This window comes from Heloderma suspectum, chromosome 9 (genome assembly GCF_057233095.1).
Source record: "Heloderma suspectum isolate Gila_16-S chromosome 9, 16-S_ref, whole genome shotgun sequence".
NCBI lineage: Eukaryota > Metazoa > Chordata > Lepidosauria > Squamata > Helodermatidae > Heloderma > Heloderma suspectum.
Window position 1 is genome coordinate 3,531,924 of NC_139466.1, and position 22,373 is coordinate 3,554,296.

The 22,373-nt window shown below is 49.3% G+C and overlaps 1 protein-coding gene and 1 pseudogene across 1 annotated transcript; one reads left to right on the forward strand and one right to left on the reverse strand.

Annotated features, from left to right (window-relative positions):
- Positions 1-6,836: 6,836 nt before the first annotated feature.
- On the reverse strand, positions 6,837-8,561 carry LOC146338344 (uncharacterized; annotated as a pseudogene).
- A 9,199-nt stretch (positions 8,562-17,760) lies between these two features.
- AGTR2 (angiotensin II receptor type 2) lies at positions 17,761-21,386 on the forward strand. The gene is made up of 2 exons (XM_084813555.1): positions 17,761-18,078; positions 19,932-21,386. Exon 2 carries the CDS (start codon positions 20,008-20,010, stop codon positions 21,154-21,156), a length of 1,149 nt encoding a protein of 382 aa, XP_084669681.1. The 5' UTR covers positions 17,761-18,078; positions 19,932-20,007; the 3' UTR covers positions 21,157-21,386.
- Positions 21,387-22,373: the final 987 nt, after the last annotated feature.

The window sequence follows — 22,373 nt, forward strand, 5'->3', positions numbered from 1 at the left end:
AATCTGATTTCTGTGAACAAACCCACCTTAGGGAGGGAGTGGGTGCCTTCAGTAATACCACTACCTCTTGGTTCAGCTCCCTTCAGCACTGGGGGAGTTTTCTGGTGGAATCACCCATTGCATGCTGGGATTCTCGCAAAACAACAACAACAACACCCCAGACTGGAGGGATCTTGCTCTGATCCAGAAGGTATTTCTTGAGCATGCGATGCTCCCTTAGGGCCAAAGCAGACATGACATTAGCGACATAGCAAGCAACCATGCCATTTATTCTTTTACTCTAGTGTAAGCTCAGGGGGCTGATCTGGATAGGGGCCATCGTGTATGGGGGCGTTATGCCTCCCTCTTGCTGCAGTCACAATCCAGATCAGGGGGCCCGCACTGATATTTTAGAGTGCCAAATAATAATTATTAGTGTAATACCTTTATTAGGCTGACCAAAAGATTCAACAATCTCGAAAGCTTGCACATTTTTTTGGTAGTCTTTTGGTTGCCCTAATAAAGGTATTACACTAATAGGGATTTTGGAATTTTGCTTATGGCCAATGCGGCTTTGCTTTTTATCTGCTGTAGCTTCCTTTGATCACCAGATGGTGCTCCATAAAGGTCTGGAAACCAAAAGATGGTAATCCGAAAGTGCCTTTGTGGCCTCCCTCCAGCTTCTGCAGCTCTGTCTCTTGCTATCGCTTAAGCCCACCGGTATTTTGCCTTGTCTTATCACTGTCAGGAGGGAATGTGTAGTATCTGACACGTGTCCACAGCTGAGCATGGGGTGAAGAGGTCATGTTCCCTGACAGAAATTTCCTCCCTCTTGGAAAGTGTTCCTACACTTAAACGGAGCCATAATTAATGGTTGGTTTGACCATAAAAAAAAAGATCGCTGTGCCGGTCCATGAGAAAGAAAATCCACCATTGGGCACCTTTATTAGGACGAAGCAAAGTTCCACAAAAGTGTGCTAACTTTTGACATTTCCAGAACTCCTCATCAGGCTAAAGGTGCAAAAAGCAGGGGGTGGGGGAAGAAATAGAAAGGCCCCAAAATCTGGCCAGAAGTGGTGGCTATGTTGTCTGCATAAGAAGAGCTATGCCGAATCAGACCAAGGTCCATCCAGTCCAACTCTATTCCTATAGTGGCCAACCAGCCACCTGTGGAAAAACCCAACAGTAGGACACCAGCGCAACAGAACCCTCACACCCATGTTCCCCAGCAACTGGTGTACATAGTCTCACTGCCTCTGATACTGAAGGCAGCATATCCTCATCAGGGCTAGCAGCCATGGATAGCCCTCTCTTCCATGCCGTTGTCCAATCCCCTTTTGAAGCCACCCAAACTGGCACCCATCACTACCCTCTTGCGGTAGCAAATCCCATAGTTTAACTCTGCATTGCGTGAAGGACGTCCTCCCTTTTGTTTGTCCTGAATCTCCTACCAATCAGCTTCGTGGGATGGCTCCACTGAATCCTAGTATTATGGGACAGGGAGAGATCTTTCTGCACTTTAGATCAGCCCAATCTCAAAATGGAGATTTGCAGTCTGAATGCATTAGTAGTAAGGGTCGCAGGTACCAAACTACACTTAGCAGTGCATTTTGGGGGAGAGCAGCAGCGATTTCTGGAAACATGAAAGGCCGCTGTCGCTCTGATCTGCCTCTTTCCTTAGGAGAAACCACAAGTTCCTGAGCTGGCATAGGGCAGAAGTGCAGACTCTGAAACGATGGCTCAGGAGCCTGAGTGTTCCTCCCAAGGCAAGGGAAGTGTGAGTAGTTGAGTTTTTCTTTAATCCCCCCACCAATATATGGCTTGGGGATGGCTAGGTTTTGATTAGAAAACGGCACAGAGGAAAGACTTGTACACCCGCTTCCCCAGTGCTCCAGTTCCGAACCAGTTGGCAGCCCGCCCATGATGGCACTTTTGGGGTGGTGGGTGGGGGAGGGAAGTCGGGAAGTCAGTCATGGATCACCCTGTGTAATCTGCCGTTTGCCTGTATCTCGCCAGTCACATTTCCAGCTCATCTATCCACATTGATTGCAACACAGCCTGATTGGCAGGTTACACATTTTCCTCTCTGTATCCCTCTCAAATTTTTATCACAACTTGTTCTGTTCATCACGTTCTTTTAGAACCAGTGGAAGGAACGTGCATCTCTGAACTTAAAAAATACCTCTAATCTGTATCTGTCTTCTGGACTCGCTGGAAGTCTTGTAAGGATTCCGAATATCCCAAGAAGTGAGGCTGTTCTCTGCAACAGTCTTGAGTTCCTGGGAGATATTTTTGTTCTGGGGTGTGAACCAAGGTTCTAGGGCACACAGCCAGTTGGGACCAGAAAGATTCTACAAGGGAGAATGGACAGAATAATAAGATGAGTCCTCTGTCTCTAGACCCAAAGGATGTGGTCAGGTGGATCCCAGCACTTTTGTGTTGGGGTGGGAGGTGACCACAGCCCAGAGACAGAGCGCCTGCTTTGCATGCAGGAGGCCCCAGGTTTGGTCTCCAACTTTTCTAGCTAAAAGGATCCGGTAGCAGGTGAAAGGAACTACCCTTCCCCGTCTGCTTTCTTGGACCAGTGGTCCAACTTGGTCTGTGGTGGCTTTCTACATTATTCAAGACAGCACATAGTTCAGCAGTAGAGCACATGCTTTGCATGCAGAAGGTCCGAGATTCGATCTCCAGACAGCAGGATCTGGTAATGGGAAAGAAAGACCTTCCTCTTCTTGAGACCTGGGAGAACCACTGGCAGCCAGAGGAGACACATCTGGGCCCCATCTACATGGGGTTTTTACTCCAGTTCTGCTGCCCCTCGCAGGCATTTGTGGGCACCTGTCGTTCCCTCCTCTCCACAGCAACCATAGGTTTTTGTGCAACTCGCATTTTTGCACGGTTGTTTTGTGATGGATTTTCCTGGCACGCTGGTTTTGGTGTGGTTTGGGAGTCTGTGTGACCTCAGCTAGTGATACTGGTTTTGGCTGGCTGAGGGGAGCAGCGCTGATAGGAGGAAGGGAAAGTTGCATCGTAAGTGCTTCCCCAGCGGTGCGCACCAGCAAATGATCAAGCTTTGCTTTCCCTAAATGAGCCTTAACTGCCCATTAAACATGGCTCTTCCGATGTAATTCCCATTGAATTCCACTGCACTTAAGAGCAAGGAGCAGAGGGGCGGGAAGCCGACAGTAATAAAACTCGCTTTTCCGGAAGTGCACACCCACCAATGGTTGTGCTTTGTTTTCCCTAAAGGGGCCCCCGCGCCCACTGCCTTTTATGCGCAAGAATGGGGCTGGGGTGGGCTGGGGGCTGCTGCATCCTCCCAGGAATGGGCCTCCGTGGAGCCTGGAGCCTCTTGTTTTACATCTGCCCTTTGAGGAGCGCACCGTCACAAAACTGGTGAGCGCACCGCTTGGAGCCACCAGGACAAGTGAAATTATAAATACATGCATGGGATACTCCAGACTTTCTCTGTTTCTCTCTTACTTCCCTCCCACCCTTGTTGATGCCACAAGACTCTACCCACATATGCCCTGAAAACAACCTGCTGCTCCAGCTGCCACCCAGGGCGTAGGGGTGCCGCCACTGCGGGGAGAGAGGAGCACCGCGAATCCTCCATTGCGCCGCCTGCTCGGCCCCCGTGGCCCAGCTGCTCCTGCTCAGCTCGCTGCTTGGGCCACTGGGAGAGAGGAAGGTGTATGCAGGCACACACACTCCCTCGATCCAGGCGTTGACTTCCGCTGCACTTACAAGAGCGGGGCTGAGGGGAGCGGGGAGCCTGTGGTTGTTTTTTTATTATTTTTAGGAAATTTGTTGATGCCACGACCCCACCCACAGTCTGCCACGCAAAAGCGGGTGTGTGTGCGCATGCCCTGCTTTAATTAGCTGCGTGCGCCATGGGAGGAGCAACTCTGATTTCATGAAAACGCGGTTTTAAGCAGAATTGTGCTGGAAAGTGTCTCTGCGCAGGTGGGGCCCTCTCTGGATTAGGAGACACATGCTGTGACTAAGCTGAGAGGCTAAGGCAGATTCCTGTGCTGCACAGCACGACTATTTCGACTCAGAACAGATATGTTCTATGGCCGTCTTCCCAACCGGGTGCCCTCCGGGCATGTTGGACCCCAACTCTCATCATTCCTAGCCAGCATGGTCATTGGGAATGATGGGAGTTGCAGTCTAACACATCTGGTCAGCACCCGGTTTGGGAAGGCTGCTCTCTGGTAAGATGGTTCGATTCCATAAGGCTGGGGCGTTGAACCTCTTTCAGCCTGAGGGCCGAATTCCATTTCAGAGAAGCTTTCGGGGGCTGCCTTCCAGTGCTTGGTAAGGCAACAGAGGCAGGGCTAAAAATACCGGCATCTATTTTAGTGTGGGGCTCTTCCTGCCAGTGGCTCAGCCTTAGGAGAGGCATTTCAACGTTTTAGAAGGAGGGGAAAAACTGCGCAAACGCCAGGAAGCCACCAAGCAATGGATGCTCCAGGGAAAGGGGTGGGGCTAGAGGCGGGGGCGTGGCCACCTAGGGAACCTCAGCAGGCTGGATTTGGCCCCTGCCGCTGAGGTTCTGCACCCCTGCCATGAGGGCTATGGAGCTGCCTCCTCCTGAGCCAGACCATTGGTCCATCTAGCCAACTACTGTCTACACACCAGTTGCTAGTCGGGATGTGTGAGCCACCCCCGTCTGGGTTCTCCAGGCACCCGCCCAGCCCCTGCCGCCGGTTGCCCAGCCCCTGCCCCCGCTCGCCCATCCCTGGACTGCGCTCGAGTCCCTCCCATGCTCGGCAAGCAGCCCGCACTCACCCCGGCCGCCTCATCGAGCTCTGCAGTTGCCATTTTTTGAAAAATAAAATGGAGATCGCAAAAATGTGCATTTTTATGCATACCCAAATATGTGCATTTTTGCGATCATCATTTTATTTTTCAAAAAATGGTGACCACGGAGCTTGATGAAGCCACCGGGGTGAGTGCGGACTGAGTGCGGGTAGGGGGTGGGCAGGGGCAGGGGCAGGGCCTGGGAGGCAGGGTTCGGATGTGTGGGCAGGGGGGGTTCCACCAGATTCCTGGACAATCGTGCGCCCCTACCATCCCTAGTCGCTAGCAGCTCTCTCAAGCCAATGTCTCTCCCAGCCTTGCTGCCCAAGATCATAGAATCACAGCATTGGAAGGGGCTATTTAGGCCATTGTGTGGAATCCCCTGCTCACTGCAGGAATCCAGTTTAAAGCATCCCTGACAGGTGGCTGTGCAGTCTTTGCTTAAAGACTTCTAGAAATGCAGAGCTCAACACCTCCCCAGGCAGCTGGTTCCAAGAACTGACTGCCCTGACCATTAGAAAGTTCTTCCTGATGTTCATCCAAAATCTGTCTTCCTGTAACTTATTTTGTTATTTTGAGTCCTACAGTCTCGGATGACAGAGAACAGGTTGTGGCCCTCTTCTGTGTGACTACCCTTTAGGTACTCAAAAACTGTAAACCTATGTCCCCTAAGTCTTTTCTTCTCAAGGTAAATAGACCCAGTTCCTTCCATCTTTCACTGTAGGACTTTTCCAGTGATCATATTTGTTGCCCTTTTCTCAACTCATTCCAGTTGATCTGAGTCCTTCTAAAAGTATGTTTTCCAGAACTGGACACAGTATTCAAGGTGAGGTTTGACCAGTGCAGAGTAAAGTGGAACTATACTTTTTATAGTTCTATTTAAAGCAGTGATGGCAAGCATCAAACCTGGGACTTCTGTTTGCAGAGCATATGTTGTGCTACTAAGCTATGGGTCCTCCACATTGACCCTGGAACAACCTCGAATATGTAGCATGCAAGAGGCTTTTACTTCGGGAGCATCTATGCAAAAGGTGCCTCAGGAAAGCATACCATGGTGTGATGGGGCATTAATAGAAGTATAGCTTCCAAATCACGTGAAGTACTAGTCCCCCTCTACTCAGCACTGGTTAGGCCTCATCTGGAGTACTGTGTCCAGTTCTGGGCACCACACTTTAAGAAGGATGCAGACAAACTGGAGAGGGTTCAGAGGAGGGCAACAAGGATGATCAGGGGACTGGAAACAAAGCCCTGTGAAGAGAGACTGAAGGAACTGGGCATGTTTAGCCTGGAGAAGAGAAGAGAAGACTGAGGGGAGATAGGATGGCGCTCCTCAAGTACTTGAAAGGTCATCACAGAGAGGAAGGCCAGGATCTCTTCTCGATCATCCCAGAGTGCAGGACACAGAATAATGGGCTCAAGTTACAGGAAGCCAGATTCCGGCTGAACATCAGGAAAAACTTCCTGACTGTTAGAGCAGTACAACAATGGAACCCATGACCTAGGGAGGTGGTGGGCTCTCCCGCACTGGAGGCATTCAAGACGAGGCTGGACAGCCATCTGTCAGGGATGCTCTGACTTGGATTCCTGCACTGAGCAGGGGGTTGGACTCGATGGCCTTGTAGGCCCCTTCCAACCCTCCTGTTCTATGATTCTATGATCTAAAGCCAACATCACACCGTCCTGCAGGCACAGTCTCTGTCCTGTCGATGGGCGGGGATTGGGCATCCAAGGGGCAGCCCACCACAGGTCTCCCATAGGTCTCCACATGTGCACATCACAGCACTCTTCGACAGCTGTCTTGTAAGAGGCAGCAGTGTTCCAGATTTTAAGACAAAAGCCCTAAGCCCTGGCAAGTAACTTGACCTCCTGAACCTTTGACCCTCTTAAGCAGGCCTGCTTCCCTCCAGCCCAGTCAAATAAAGCACAGTTAAATTAGCATCTTGTTAGCATGCCAGCAGCATTGGCTAATTTTGCACGGCAGAGCTGACCAAATGGTTAAGCAGGGCTCATTAACAGACATCTTCCATGACAGGATAAGAAAGCCATCGCTTTTAATGGGAAAGAAAGGAGGAGATGGCTTTCAAAGCATCTACACCACATCTAGACTGCAGCTGGTCATCTGTGAAAGGAGCTGAGCAGCCCAGGCCCACCAGGTCAACAGGAGGTGCCCAAAGGCCTTGGAGACCACAGGCCGATGAGAAGCTCCGTTGTGGCGGGGGCCGTTGCAGGCACCCTCTCTCGTCAGTCCCAGGGGCGGAGGGGCAGCTGGCTGAAGCATCCTGAGTCAGGACGCCGTGGAGAGGCGTGTTGTGGGCAGCTGGAAAGGCCCAGTGCCGGCCCTCAACAACCCCTGGTAGGCCAGGGCATAGGTGGAGAACCATAGCATGGCAGTCGCACTGCCAGGGACTGTGGGACAAGAAGACGTATCTCAGCTTGGGCAGCTCCTTAAAGAGATAGCCGGAGAGGTGGCTCAGGTTGTTCCTGCTCAGGTGAAGGAAGTCCAGCTTCTTCAAGTAGGAGGAAGCTGAACCGGCAATAGACAAGATGCAGTTGTTGTTGAGGAAGAGTTTCCTCAAGCTGTTCAGGCTGTTCAAGGGGCAGCTGCTCCTGATCCACCTGTTGGTCTCCAGGTGCAGGGTCCTGAGCTGAGATACTCCGTTGAAACGCTGATTAGGCAAATCGGAGAGGCAGTTGTGTCCCACATCTAACACACCCAACCGGCCCAGTAGGAGGAGGGCATCCTTCTGGATGGTCCAGATGTGATTCTTCAGGTCCTTCGGGGGGGCCGTGTCCTTCAAGGAGTCCCTGCCAATGGCTTTGATGGGGTTCCTTGTGAGACAGCCTCATGAGACTTGTCAAGCTCCGGAAGGCTTGTGGGATGTAGCGCACGTTGTTGGCTGTTAGGCTGAGTGCTCCCAGTGAGGGCAGCTGGGAGAAGACGAATGGGTGGATCTCAAAGAGGTTGTGGGAGAAATCCAAGCGGATGAGGTTCGCCAGGCCTTGGAAGGTGTTGGCATGAAGGCAGGTCAGCCGAGGGCTCCTGCTGACGTGGAGCACCTCAGGCTGCAGCGGGACTTAGAAGCTCCCAGGTACAGGAAAGTCAGGTTGTTGCGATCCAGCCAGAGGCTGTTCAGGAAGGTCGGGTTGCTGAAGGCGCCGACGGTCCACAGACGCAAGCAGTTCTTGGACAGGCGCAGTGAAATGGTGGAGGCTGCGCTTTCCTCGGGCAGGCTTCTGAGTCCAGCCCTGTCACAGTAAATGGTGGAGTCGGGAGAACATTTACGCGAGGGAGGGCATGGCGAGGGGCTTCCACCCCACCCAGGCCTCAGCAAAGCAGTCAAGAGAGGGAGGAGAAGCAGGACTCGCATGTCCTGGCATCGGGCAAGGTGCACGGGCTGCACTGCGCAGCTCTTCCAGAAGAGAAACGGCAGGCGGACCTGCCTAAGGAGGGCGACGAGGCTTTGGGCAAGGGCACGGCTTCCAGGGATCTGACGCTGGCTGTCGCGGGCCAGGAGGGACGAAGGTCTTAGTCGAATGAGAGCTAAGAATCCCTCGGAGTGGCGCTGGAGGCAGAGGGGCCACAGAGAGAAGCGAGTCCTGCCATGCAAAGAATGGAGGAAGGCAGCACTGGGCTGCCCTCCGCTTTGTTCGGCTGATGAAAAAGACGCCGAGACGTTTCCAGAGGGGCAGCGGCCATGTCGGTCTGTTGCAGCAGGAGCAACCTGATCTTGTGGCACCTTAAAGGTTAACTCATGAGTCCTGGCAGAAGCTGGCATGGCGCCGCCCGCTGCATTGAAGAGCTGTCACGGGGGACTGGGGTTGTCTGCTGACAGGTAGGGATGGAGCAGAAATCCAGAACGGAACCTAACGAGTTCAAATGTTCATGAATCCGACCCGCAGATTCTGCGGTGGACCGGCTTTCCCCCTGTCGGGCGGATTCTGTGGTCTCGCAGACCGGTTTTCTAACTTTTCCAAATTTTGTAGAAAAATACGCAAAATGGAAAAAAAAACTGGCCCAAAATGCATATTTCCCCCATAGGCTAAAGCGTAAAAATACACATTTAGGGGGAAATTTGCATTTCCACACGTGCGAAATTGCGCAAATGTGAACGTGCACAAATTCAGGGGGGAAATCCGATTCCAGTGATGGGCCGAGGATGGAACAAAAGGTGCCTGACAATCCATGAAACGCAGACAGAACAGATGTTACACAAGCCATACATTCCTACTTACAGGCCTCTGACACCTTTCAAAACAGGAACACCCTTCATCCCAAATGATGACCTGCCATGTAGGGAACCTCTCTCTTTCTCCCCGCCCCACCCTTTTAATCTTACTTTCTGTCTCAGCCTTCCCAGGCTGGTGCCTCCCGCCCCTCGATGTGTTGGACTAGAACTTCTGCTGTTGCTTTGGGGCTTTGGGATGCATCCCCAGGGCAAGCAAAATGGCTTTCTTTGAGATAAGGGGGCCTAACTGCCTCCCTCCCTCTCGAGAAGAAGCAGATCTGTGTGCGCTCTAATCTGGTGCTAATTGTATCAGGCCCAGCTCAGAGCTGCATATTTATACATAATTAATGTGTGTGCATGTGCGCGCTCACACACACACACACACACACTCCAGCCAGAGCTTGAGGGAGCCATCAGCTGACTCCTGCTGGATCAGTCCAAAGGTTCCTTTAGTCCAGCACCCTGGATGCATAGTGGCCAGCCAGTTGGCTTCTGGAAGCCCAAAAGCAGGGCAAGAAGGCAGGAGTCCTCCCTGGCGGATTCCCCTTCTGCGTCTCTTCTCCAGAGTGCTTCTGAACCTGGAGGTTCCATTTACCTATGATGGCATGGTTGTTCTCCCTCAGCCTGCCAGTTCTCATGGGTGCCTTCCTGCAAATCTCTAGCCACCAGCTTTCACTGGAACCCCAGGCCCCTGCCCTGGGCACTTTAGGCAAGGAGAGAACTTTCCAGTGGTTCATATTTGCTCTTAGGCAGCACACAGCACACTTCTTCTTGCATCCCCTCTGATAGATATAGTGCCCATGTACAAACCTACTGGATCCCGGGGCTTGTATAAATTGGCTGGTCGAATATCAGCCTGCTTGGCTTAGAAATCTTGTTAGTCTGTATCTGAACAGGGGAACACTGGTGCAGCCAGTGCTGGAGCTCAGGACCAAACTCAAGGCCCTGAAGCCCAGCCTGCCCCCCCACACACACACACACAGATGACCACCCAGATGATGAGGGTATCAGGGCAGCAGATTCAAACACCATTTTATTCCTGTAGTCATGATGGTACTATGATTTAAGTGAGTCTAAAATGTGAAACAGCACATGCTCAGACTAGAGATGTCAGAGAAATCCGTTTGGGGGTGTGGAATTTGATGGGTTTTCCTAGGCTTCGTCCCCTGGACTTCATTTTGGTTCCTGCTGTGGTGCCTGACTCGATCTGCAGTGAGCTGGGCCAGTTCACTGATTTTCCAGGATTTTTGTGCATTTGGGGGAAGGTTCTGCAGTTTGCATAAATTTCTGAGCAATTTGCACAAATTATGGGTGAATTTGCATAATCTGTGCAAATTTGGCTGTAATTTGTGCAAATTGTTCAGAAAGTTGTGCAAAATGCAGAACCTTCCCCCCAAATGCACAAAAACGTTCCCAGGGTTTGGGGAACAACCCACTGCTTGGCTTGCAGATGCAAAGCAAGTCATACACGCTGCAGAAATTTGTTGAAAAAGAACCAGATTTCCCAGTGATGGACATCCCTCACTGAGACTAATTTTAAAATCAGTGTCAACAAACAGTTCTGTTCTTGTTTTAACATACCAGGAAGGAGGAGGAGGAAGAGGAGGAGGAGGAATGGTATTCGTGTTCTTCACAACTGAATACAGATGGATGACTACACCCCACCCCCACCCCCCACACATGAGATCATTCAGTACAGGGTCCAAAGTTACCTAGCTGCACCCCTTCCTGGGAATTCTGGAAAATGTGGGGCTCAGGAGATTGATTTGCATTTGCACACCAGAACCAAACTGACGCTGCTGGAAGGAGTAACAGCCATGGAAGGAGAGCGACAGTGCCAGGATTGGCCTTCGCCTTATGTTCTGCTGGGCCCCTGCTGGCTGCAGCAGCCATCCATCTGGCCTGTGGCAGCCCCTTGCTTTACTCCCCGCGGAGGGAAGGTCCAGCACCGAGTGCTGCAAGGCGGGTCGGCAGTCTGCTTTCAGGCATCTTATCAATCTGCTGCGTCTTGGCGAACGCGCAACAAGCCCCGGGGGGTGGATTGCTGGATTTCTGGCAAAGGCAGGGTTGGCACAAAAACATCCCCTTGCTTAGCTTAAGGTGGTGGGTTGGCTAGCCCGCCCCTGCAGTTGACTTATCAGATCAAGGACACAGTCTTTGCACAGATTTTAACGGGTCCGGGTGTCTCTTCTTCTCTGCAGGAGATTTCTCTAGTCTCTCCCCCCGACATATTGATTAAGGGGATCCTGTCTCTCTGGGTCAAAATCTGCCCTTTCCTAGCCGGGGGGGGGGGGGGGCTCTCCTTGTGGATTAGATGCCTCCTGCTGTTCTCTATCCCCCCTCCCTTTTCTCTGTGCCTCCCTCCCCCGCTCCCCTCCCTGTGTCTCGAGCACGCACGCACAAGGCCAAGCAACGCTGAGCAAAATTTAGCACACATTCTAGAGGGAGAAATAACCAGCCATCCTTTGACTCCATTCCCTCTCTTTCAGTGGGGGCTGGTGGCCCCGATGTCAGTGGGGTGGAGAATCAGGTCCAGTTTCAGTCAGACATAGTCAGAAGTCTAAAGTGCCTCACAGCCCCATGCACATTGCAGCTCTTAGCCTCCGCTGCTCTTTTTCTTGTGAAAACCTCAGAACAGCTGTATGAGGACTGAGTGTGGCCTGGAATAAGTGCTGGGGGGGGGTGGAAAACTGAGGGTGGGGGAGCAGAAATGGGACTGGCTGGAACCTTGAACAGCAGCGCCTCACAGAGCAACATTTTGCTGCAGGGCCCCATTCGTACTTTCTGTTTCCAGTGCGTTGCTTAGGTTTGCAGGAGTACTAAAGAATATTTAGGGGGAAATGCTTTAACTTTCCCAACCCCCAAGAAACCCCCCAAAGGGACTGAGCACGGTCAGTGGGAATGGAATGCATCTGATAGCTGGAGGGGGGTGGCGGAATGCCCTCGCGGAATCCACTCTGAACTGCAGCTTTCCATGTGGCCAACATTTTGGTGTAGGCCAGCTTGTCTTCTCTGATATCCAAAATAGCCATTTTTTTCCCCAAGACTCAGCAGCTCCTTTGGCAGTGTAATGCAAAGGGAGGGAGGGAGAATTATTGCACTGATGAGATGGACTCTCATCCTCCCCCAGCCTGGTGTCTCCAGATGGCTGGGAATATGCAACCTTGTCTGCAAGTTACTGGAGGTGTTGCAGTTAGATAGTTCATGAGAATCTTAACCACAGCTAGCCCTAGGATCTCTATGGCCCACAGCGTGGTTTCCTGTCACTTCTTCCTTTTGCTTCTGCTCTTCCTTCCCCCTCTCTCTCTGACCTCCATTGCACAAGTGTTTGCACTCTTGAAGCTCTACACATCATATATGCAAGACTATTTGTGAGTAAAACTATTTTCTCCACTAAAGGAGGGTGTGGCCTCCTTCATTGTCCTAGGACAGCCTGTGTGCATGTGGGACTGGTAAATGCTCATCCTGTTTTGCCTTTTTGCTTTTTTCTCAGCTAATTGCCTTTCTAACAGGAGGCACGATGACTAAATAACCCCGTCACTTCCAACACTTCTGGAGAGGCCATTACGTTGGGGGTGAATGGCTGAAGCCATAATACATGTATGAGTTTTTAAGTGTGCCCCAAGACTCTTTGTTCTAAAACATTCCTGCTTGCCAAAAGCCCTTTTAATTCATGTGCTAGAACACAAAGCTAGAATGAAAAAATGAAGAGGATGAAGGTGATGAAGCACACGGAAGAACGTAGCTTTGTTCCCAAGGCAAATATGTGGCCAGGTTTCATCCACCTGAGGCTGAAGGAGGTGTCATTGCAGGTTTCTGGCACATATCCAAGGCTAGCGAATGCTATACCTTCAGGACACTCGGTTCCCTGAATAGTACTGCATCCTGGTGCCAAAATGTTCCAATGACCTATATTCTGTGAGAGATCTGGGACAGGGGCTCTTAATATGTTGTTCCCTCGCCCCAATCTCCATAAAAGTAAGAAGCGTAAACTTGCAAATGCTTCTTGCATTTGGATCCCACATTGAGGACTTGGCATGTCAAGGCGTTTTTCAGCTCAAGAGTATGACTTGACAATTTTGCTAGAACATTTTGAAATATTGTACTGTGTGGAATATTCTGTGAAAAGAAGCCACATTTAGCCAGCCTCCCCACAGAAGCCTGGAAAGCACCTTCTCTTCCAAGCCCATTCCCTGATTTAGAAGCAGCCAGATGAACTTCAGTGTTTAGAGGAAGTCTCGTTTCTGAAAGAGGAAGTCTCATTCCTGAAACCCTCTTTGCAATGCTTATTATTTTCTCAGTTGCCATGAAACCTTGCTCATGTTTGGAAACAGGAAGGGTCCCACCACCCCCAGCCTACAAGATGCTCAACATGGAGGGATGTTAAAGTGTCAATCTTGTTGCGAATTCAAAACCTGTGAAGGTAAATGTAAAACAACTGAAACGTCAATACGTTTATTGGGGCGTAGCTTTTGTGTACTAGGTCCCACTCCATATAATGCCAGAGATGTTGTCCTCAGCTGATGCATATTTTGGACCTGGATACAGAGGAGAGAAAGGGGAAGGGCTGTAGCTCAGTAGCAGATCACCAGCTTGGCATGCAAAGGTCCCAGGTTCGATACCCAGCATCTCCAGGTAGAGCAGTGGAAGACCCCTGGCTGAGTTCTGGGAGAGGTGCTGCCAGTCAGAGAGCCTTCCCCACCGAGTGCCATCCAGATGTGATGGGACTACAACAGGGGCGTGTCAAACTTTTTTCAGACCCAAGGCTCAGATTCCATTTTGAAGAAGCTCTCAGAGGTCTCATTCCAGCAGTGGCTGGGGACAAAGGCAAAAGGCTGGGGGCAGGATCCCAGCATATTTTCAGCTGAAGCTCTTCCCGCCAGTAACCAGGCCTTTGGAGAGGCATTTCAAGCTTCTAGGATGGGGACTGGACTACAACTATTACATGTCTGGCTGGGGCTGGGGGCGTTCTGGAAGTTGTAGTCCAACACAGGTTGGGGAAGGCTGCAATATGGCATGCAAAATACATAAGCCACATGCACCTTAAGATGAGTCAGGCATGCTTATAGAGAGAATAGCCCAAACTACTTCAGAACCTCCAGCTATAGGGACACTGTACCTCTGACTACCAGTCCTAACCAAGCAACAACAAGGAAGCGGGGGTTGTTTTCACACCCTGCTTTTGAATGCTGGACAAGAAGGGCCTTCGTTCAGGCTGACGATCCTGTTGTTCTGAGGACATGCTATTCCCTAGAGCAGATGGAAAGGAAATTGGAGCTGAAATGTCCCAAAATACAAGCACTCGGCATGTGTCTTGTGGACACCAAAGCAGACACTTCGAGGGGGCTACTGAGAGTAATAATTAGTAGGTATGCTGCACGCAGCCTGTGCCTATGCAGGCGTATTCAAAAGTAACTCCCATTGAATTCAGTAGGGCTGCTTCCAGGTAAGTCAGTGTGCATAAGACTGCTGTGAGTGTGTGTGCGCGCACTTGTACACCAGGGGTGTTGAACCTCTTTCAGCCCAAGGGCAAAATTCCATTTCAGAGAAGTTCTCAGGTGCTGCATTCCAGTGGTGGGCGGAGCAGAAGGCAAAAGGGGTGGAGCCAAACACATTGGCATATTTTTAGCTTCAAGCTCTTCCTGCCACCAGCCAAGCTTTCGGAGAAGCTTTTCAACCTTTTAGGATGGGGGAAAACAGCACAACAGCCAGGAAGCCACCCAATGATTGGTGGTTGGGAGGAAGGGGACATGGCCTTCTGGGACTCCTGGGGGGCAGATTGAGAATCTCAGAGGGGTGGATTGGGGCCCCAAGCCTCTGGTTCTGCACCCCTGGACTAGAAGTATACACACTGGCTGGGGTTGATGGGAGTTGTAGTCTAGCACATCCGGAGTTGGACTGCAACACAGTGGTCTGACTTGGGATAAGACAGATTCATATATGTAAACTGTGGTGCTCACAAGCTGTAGAACAGAAAGGGGTAACAGGAGCAGCGTAACATTTCTATGCAGATCTCCAAAACCTAATAATAAAAATAAATAACACCATATGAAAATACCACTGTGTGTTTTTTAAGTCTTTATCCTTGTGACTACACAGGAGAGCTTAAACAAATGAGCGCAAGATGACCCCAGATAACAAGTTCTCATCGTTTCAAGAAGCAAATGCCACATTGTTAATTGCATTTTATAATTCTCTGGGGAATGTGCAGAGGGGTGAAGGGGGCAAAGGATGACACACAGCTTGAAAAACAGTTCACATTGGCACCCTTGGGAGGCAAATGTGTGAGGAAGTCCTGTTTACACTGAAAGCTAAACAAGACGCTCTCTTGGCATCTTGGAGAATAAACGTTCTGTGCTGTTCCTTCAGCATGTGGCTGGATCAGTTTTCAGGGCGAGACGGATGGAGTTTTCTTCTCTGGTTGCGAAGCTTGCTAAAGGTGCCAGTAAGCAATAAGATGGGAGTGGGAAACCCTGCCCTGCCCCCAAACGGTGGGTGCTTCCTGATGGAGGAGTCCTAGCCCTACCAGTGCAAAGGCGTTGTGCAGCTGTCCCATCTTCCCCTTCTTAATGGGAAGAAAAAAGGCAGAAGCAGTAGTGGAAGTTATGGAAGTTTGCAAATGGGATACTTTGCCATTTGGAGCAACCTTCCCCAGCCTGGTGTCCTCCAGATGTGTTGGTCCAACACATCTGGAGGGTACTAGGTTGGGAAAGGTTGGTCCGGACCATCCGTAAATTTCCACGAATGCGTTGGTGCAATTGCATAATAAAAGCCATGCCTGAGAGGACTGTAAGTGGCTAAGGAGGTCACACTGGCCACAGGGTGGCTTGGTGCATTTGAAGGCCTACATATCATACAAAATGCCTTCTCGGTGGTGGTCCCCTGATTATGGAATGACCTCCCTGATGCCAACATTGTCATCTTTTCGGCACCAGGTTAAAACTGCCCTCTTCTCTCAGGCATTTGGAAGCATATAATGAGTTTTTAATCAGGTCCTGGATTGTCTTTGGTTGATTGTTTAAAAATTGTTTTAGATGCATGCTGTCTGTGTGTGCTGTCTGTTTAAATGTTTTTCTGTAAATGGTTTTACACTTTGTATAATGTATTTTTAATGGGCTCTAATTTTTGTAAAACACTCAGAGAGCTTCAGCTATGAGGCAGTATAGAAATATAATAAATGAAATGAAATCATATACGTGTGCCCAACCCAGGGCCTTCTTGAGCTTGGATTGGCTCTTTTGACTCTTCCCCAAAAGACTCTTCCTCCTCTGCTTCTAAGGAAACTGGCAGTGCAGGACCAACTCCTGCAACTTTCTACCGCTCGATGGTGGGTGGCCTCAAAGCACTACTAATGCCTATGTCAGGGTTCCCCTTGTGAACTGGGCCCCCAGAGCCACTCCTTAAGGATCTCTTGCCCCCTTAAGACTCCCACCTTCCTTCTTTTACTCTTCCCCTTTCCAGAAAAGTGGGGTTTAGGCTATAGGCCTGGGGTGATTGGCACTCTAGACACAGCGTTTAACCACAATAGTTTACTGGTTGATCAAAGCAAGCGAATCACAACTAAAGGTACTTACGCAATCGAGCGGACTGATACAAAAGGCATTCAGAGAAAATAAAAGTTGCAAAATGCAAGTTCCTTTACCCTAGCTGAACTTACTCTTCTTCAAGCTGCTTCTTCCCGCTCCCTTCAGGCTCTGGTCTCCCCAACTCTGACTCTTACTGGCTCTCTCACTCTCTTTTTATACCCTCCTTCCTCAAAATCAAAAGTACTGTTTCAAACCTGAAGAAATGAAACTTAACTGGGGAAATGAAACTGAAACTTAACTGGAAAATGAAACTAGCCCTCTCAGGGATATCCCCTTCCAACAAAACTCCAGGCCTCTAGGCCTGACCCTTTTGTTCCTTTTGCCTCTGTAGGCCTCAAACCTTCACAGCTTATACAAAGCATTTTACTATCTCAAGAATATTATTATCTCAAGAATATTTGCAAGACTGTGGACATGATCAGCAAGCACCAGGCAGCAAAATGGCCGGCTGGCCCTATGCACCAATGGGGGAACTGTTGGGTTGTACCGATGGAGTATTTGTGTAGCATGCTGCTAACGGGACTTCTGAGTTTGATGGGAATTGGGTTTATTGTCTCTGATGGAAATGGGCTCTCTCACCAGTGCCCCCCACCACCAGGGAGAGATCAATGTAAATCCAATGTGTTTACATTTACTGCTGTAGAAACATGAGCAACAGCTGGGCCCTGGAATAATGCCCACTGCATTTCCTTCCCTGCTAAACCTCCTCTTGCTTATCAGCAAACATTGCTGGGAGACTCCGCACACAAAACTCTCTCTCAGGATGATCCTTGCCAGCTCTGTGCTATTCCAGGGACAATTTCCTGAATTTGGCACTGAAAATGGCAGGAATTCACATATCCAGAGGAAGCCCCCTCCACTGCAGATTGGCTTAGTCTGTCCGTCCCACACAAAACACACACAAAACACACAAACTGCCTTCTGTGATTCCATCAAAAATCGATGCCACACTTTCAAGGGTCACTTCCTAGCCTTTAAGGGCTCAAAAAAGATTAATTGCCATCATCTTCAACAACACTGAAAAACGGTGCAGAAGCGGGGAGACGTATCCTCTCTCCAAATAGCTGAACTTGGATTTGGGAATGCCCTCCCCCTTTCAGCTCCTGGGATTCGATTGGTTATGGAGAGAGATGTATGTAACGGATCCGACACCCCACCCGCCCACACTTGAGAAGCTGGAAGCCTGGCACAGCGCTGTGGCTGTCATAACTTTTGTGAGGTGCTGGGGATGCTCGTAATATGTACAAGGGATTAGCAGGGAAGGGAGCAGAGTTATTTTGCTGCCTTCCCATGGAATTGTCCAAAACGCTCTCTCCAGGATGGGAGTTTCAGCTGCAATCTTAGAGTGATGTATATCCAACTCTCCCTCCCCAGAGGAGGAATGCAGCAGCAGGAGAAAGAGGCTGGAGACTTTGCTGACTTGAGAAATCGTGGTGGAAACAACTTGGTCTGTAACCAACTAGAGTTTGAACATTTCCAAGGTAAATGGCAATTTCTCTTGCATGAACTTTCACCTGATTTTTGTTTTTAAAGTATTTTTGTTCCTAAAAGCCTCAACATACAGAGTTAAAATAAACTGCTGTGTGCAGATGGCTTGTTTGCGGTATAGAAACATCTAGATAACATCACAGATTTAATGATTACTTGGTGGAAGTCAGCTTTTAATATTTACGTCCTGGCTTTCTGCTTTATTTGTAATATGTTCAACAACTGATTCTGTTTTGGACTCTGTAATATTGATTTGTTAACTATGAATGTTTGTAATGCGCCTGGCGGAAGAAAATGTGTTTCTTTACACTATTTGATTATTTTTTAATCTGGCCTTAATGCGTCCACAAAATGTAGGGATTTATTGTTATTCCTCCTCACAGAAGCAAAAATAGAGTTTACAAAAAATGGAGTCTGATACTTTCCATTGGTGCATCCCAAAATGTGAGTGTTAAAGAGAAGCTCTTAACATCCAATAAAATAATAAAAGAACAGGTTGTGCTAATGGGAAGATCACCTTCTAATGTGGAAGCTTTTTCTGGATACACAGAGGCGGCATTTGTTAGTAGACCCCAACGTTTTAGCTCTTATTGAACCCTCCCTCTTAATAAATAGATAAAGAAGACATTTCAGGGATGATTCTAAATTGGTTGCAAAGAAGTAAATTGCTTGAAGAATTAAGATTCAGATTAATTTAAAATATTTCAGTGGGTTACTTTCATGGTTTTGTCAGTTAGGTTTTGGCATCGCGGCGAATTGCAACTCTAAACTGTTTATAAATAGAAATTAATGGGACTCCTTCTGGATCAAAAGTCAGGATAGAAATCACATATTTATTTATTTATATTTATTTATTGCATTTATACCCCGCCTTTCTCCCTCTCGCAAGGAACTCAAGGCGGCTTACATTATCCTCCTCCTCACCGTTGTATCCTCACAACAACAACCCTGTGAGGTGGGCTGGGCTGAGAGTCTGTGACTGGCCCAAAGTCACCCAGTGAGCTTCCATGGCCAAGTGGGGACTAGAACCCGGATCTCCCGGCTCCCAGTCCGTCACTCTCACCACTACACTACACTGGCTACACTACACATAGACTGAAAGAATAATTTAAAAATATATTATTATAAACTGTAGGACCTACAGTGTAAGTGAACACACACACACACACAGGCCTTTTGGCGTTATAAACAGTTCTGCTGCTGAATTTGTGCAGAGTTCCTTTTCAAAGCAGAAAAACGTTCTTCCAGTCAGTGGAGGCTGGGGGCACCGATGTCAGTGGGGTATCCGAATCTGCTCCGGGTTTCAGTCAGAACTCTAAAGGTGCTGTCCATGTGCACCTTGGACAGCTCCTTTAGAGTTCTGACTGGTTCTGATTGAAAACCAGAGCAGATTCACTGCCCTGCTGCCTCCACTGCTTCTAGCCGTGAGAGTGCTTCCAGACAATACTTTTACAGTACTGTCACCATGTGTCATTGACAGAACTTTACAGGGGGTCCAGACACTGCCGCCTTCCACACGTGACCCTCCCATGTTTTCCCACCACTTCTTCTGTTATTTTTTCCTACCTCAGAAAGTCTGTTAAGGGAAAGAAGGTGGAATTCTTGCATGACACCTTCTCATGAGACACCTTCTCATGGGCTTCTGTCTGGAAGCCCCCGGAGAGTCAGCTGGGTGCGGTCTAGACTTGACTCAGCCTGGTATAAATCCGAGTGCAGAGTCTGTGATAAGCGGCCTTCTCCTTCATGAGTCAGTTGAGAATAATGAGGATGTACGTCACAAGTGTGCAGCTCCGGGTTCCATGATGTTTTCTTTTCTTTTCTTTTCTTTGTTTTTTAAAAACCTTAGCAATCAGATAGTCTGAAGCAAACCATCCCATGCCTAAGAGTTCACCACAACCCACATCTCCCCTCCAGACACCAAGATGCATTCCAGTAATGATTCCATCACCATCACCCCAGAACAGACTCTGCAAGAGCTCAACTCATCCCCGACCATCATCTCCTCTTGTCCCATCTACTTCTCCAATTGCCAGTTTGTCCTGATCCCAGTACTCTACTGCATCATCTTCATCCTTGGGCTGGTGGGTAACAGCATGGTGATTACAGTGCTGTGCTGGCAGAGGAGTCCAAAGACGGTGGCCAACATCTACATCATCAACTTAGCGGTGGCAGATTTGTTGGCCCTGACTACGCTCCCGTTCTGGGCAGCTTATTATGCCTATGGATACAACTGGCTCTTTGGCTCTGTGATGTGCAAGATCTCCAGCTCGATCCTTTGCCTGACCATGTTTGCAAGCATCTTCTTTATCACGTGCATGAGCATCAACCGTTACCAGGCCATTGTCCACCCGTTTCAGTCCCAGCAAGGCACGCTGCGGCAGGCATTCATTACCGTCCTACTCATTTGGAGCCTGGCGGCCTTGACGTCCCTGCCCTCCCTCTATTTCCGTGGCACCAAACACATTGCAGAGTTGAACGTGACTGCCTGCATCATGGCCTATCCAACGGAGGAGTACTCCATCTGGTCAGTCGGAACAGCTTTAATGAAAAACACCCTTGGCTTCCTGGTCCCTCTGGCCATCATCGTAATCTGCTACATTTGGATCCGGGCACACTTGACAAAGGCCCGGAGTTTTCAGAAAAGCAGGCAAATGAGAGACCGCGTGTTGAAGTTGGTGGCTGCCGTGGTGGTGGCCTTCTTGATCTGTTGGCTCCCCTTCCACATCTTGACTTTCCTCGATGCCCTGTCCTGGATGGGTGTTATTAGGAACTGCAGCATCACGTCCGCGATTGACGCAGCCTTGCCCTTTGGACTCTCCCTGGGGTTCACGAATAGCTGCATCAACCCCTTATTGTACTATTTCATTGGTAGACAATTCCAGGACAAACTGCAGCATTTGTTGAAGCTGAGGCTCTACCAGTTCAACAGCAACCGGGAAATCTTTTGCTCCAGCAAAAGTAGTTCCATCAAAACCGCCATGTCCCTGGTGGGTGCAGAAGGAAGAGGAGACACTGAAAGGCCCCAGGCACACCCACTGTGGGTTCCCTGTGCCACATCTGGAAATAGTTAAGGGGATGTTGCACTCTCTCTGTCTCTGTCTTTTGTCTCCCTTTTGCACATCTTCTAGAGAACAAACTGTTCAGCGAAGACCATGTTTTCCATTTCTTGGGGGAATTCTACTTCAGGAAGAGCTGTCATATATTTTAATTGTGTTGGATTTGTTTTGTTGTTTTTAAATCAGGGATGTAATTCATTGCAATAAACATCTGAAGAACATTACCAACCCAGCAGCTTTCTGGGACTTAGGTAGTCCAGCTGTTTTTAATGCTACCAGGGGGAAAAGATTGGCATACATACAGAAAGCGCCCATCAACGACTGAACACAACATTTTCCATAGAGTGAATGCATGGACAGCATCCTTACTTCTAACATGCTAAAAACAACAACAAACCTCTCAGGGGGTGGGTGGTGGGTAGAAAAGGATTGCCAAAGCTTGGCTTGTGAAAGCTGTAAGGAATAAGTAAAAGCAACAGCTATGATGCACTCAGTTTGGGATTATGGGAGTTGCAGTCCAACACCTCTGAAGGGCGCCAGATTGGGGAAGGCTCTTCATAGCAATTCTTCACCATGACACACTGTGACTTCCTTACAGCAGTGTCTGTATTATGCACGCCTTTTAAAATCAGGGTTGGGTTTACACCTTTCTTTCTTTCTTTCTTTCTTTCTTTCTTTCTTTCTTTCTTTCTTTCTTTCACTGGGCTTCTCTTCTCTTGATGGCCGATTACCCAGTGTGAGCATTGATACCTCCACTGAAAACTTGAAATTGCAAGCATCTTTAAAAAGGTAAAGGTAAAGGTGTCCCCAACCAGTCGTGTCCGACTCTAGGGTGCGGTGCTCATCCCCGTTTCTAAGCCGAAGAGCCAGCGCTGTCCGAAGATGCTTCCGTGGTCATGTGGCCGGCATGACTGAACACCGAGGTGCACGGAACGCTGTTACCTTTCCCGCCAAAGCGGTACCTATTTATCTACTTGCAATTTCTTGCTTTCGAACTGCTAGGTTGGCAGGAGCTGGGACTGAAGACGGGAGCTCACTCCATCACGCAGCACTCGGGTCTCGAACTGCTGACCTGCCGACCTTCCAGTCTGCAGTTCAGCATCTTAACCACTAAGCCACCGCGGTCCCCTGAGCATCTTTACACCAGCCTAAAATCCCGCATTTAAAATGGGGCTTTCTGCTTCCGTTTTAAATGCAGGATCACGACAGGCTCATTTTACACACGCTTCCTC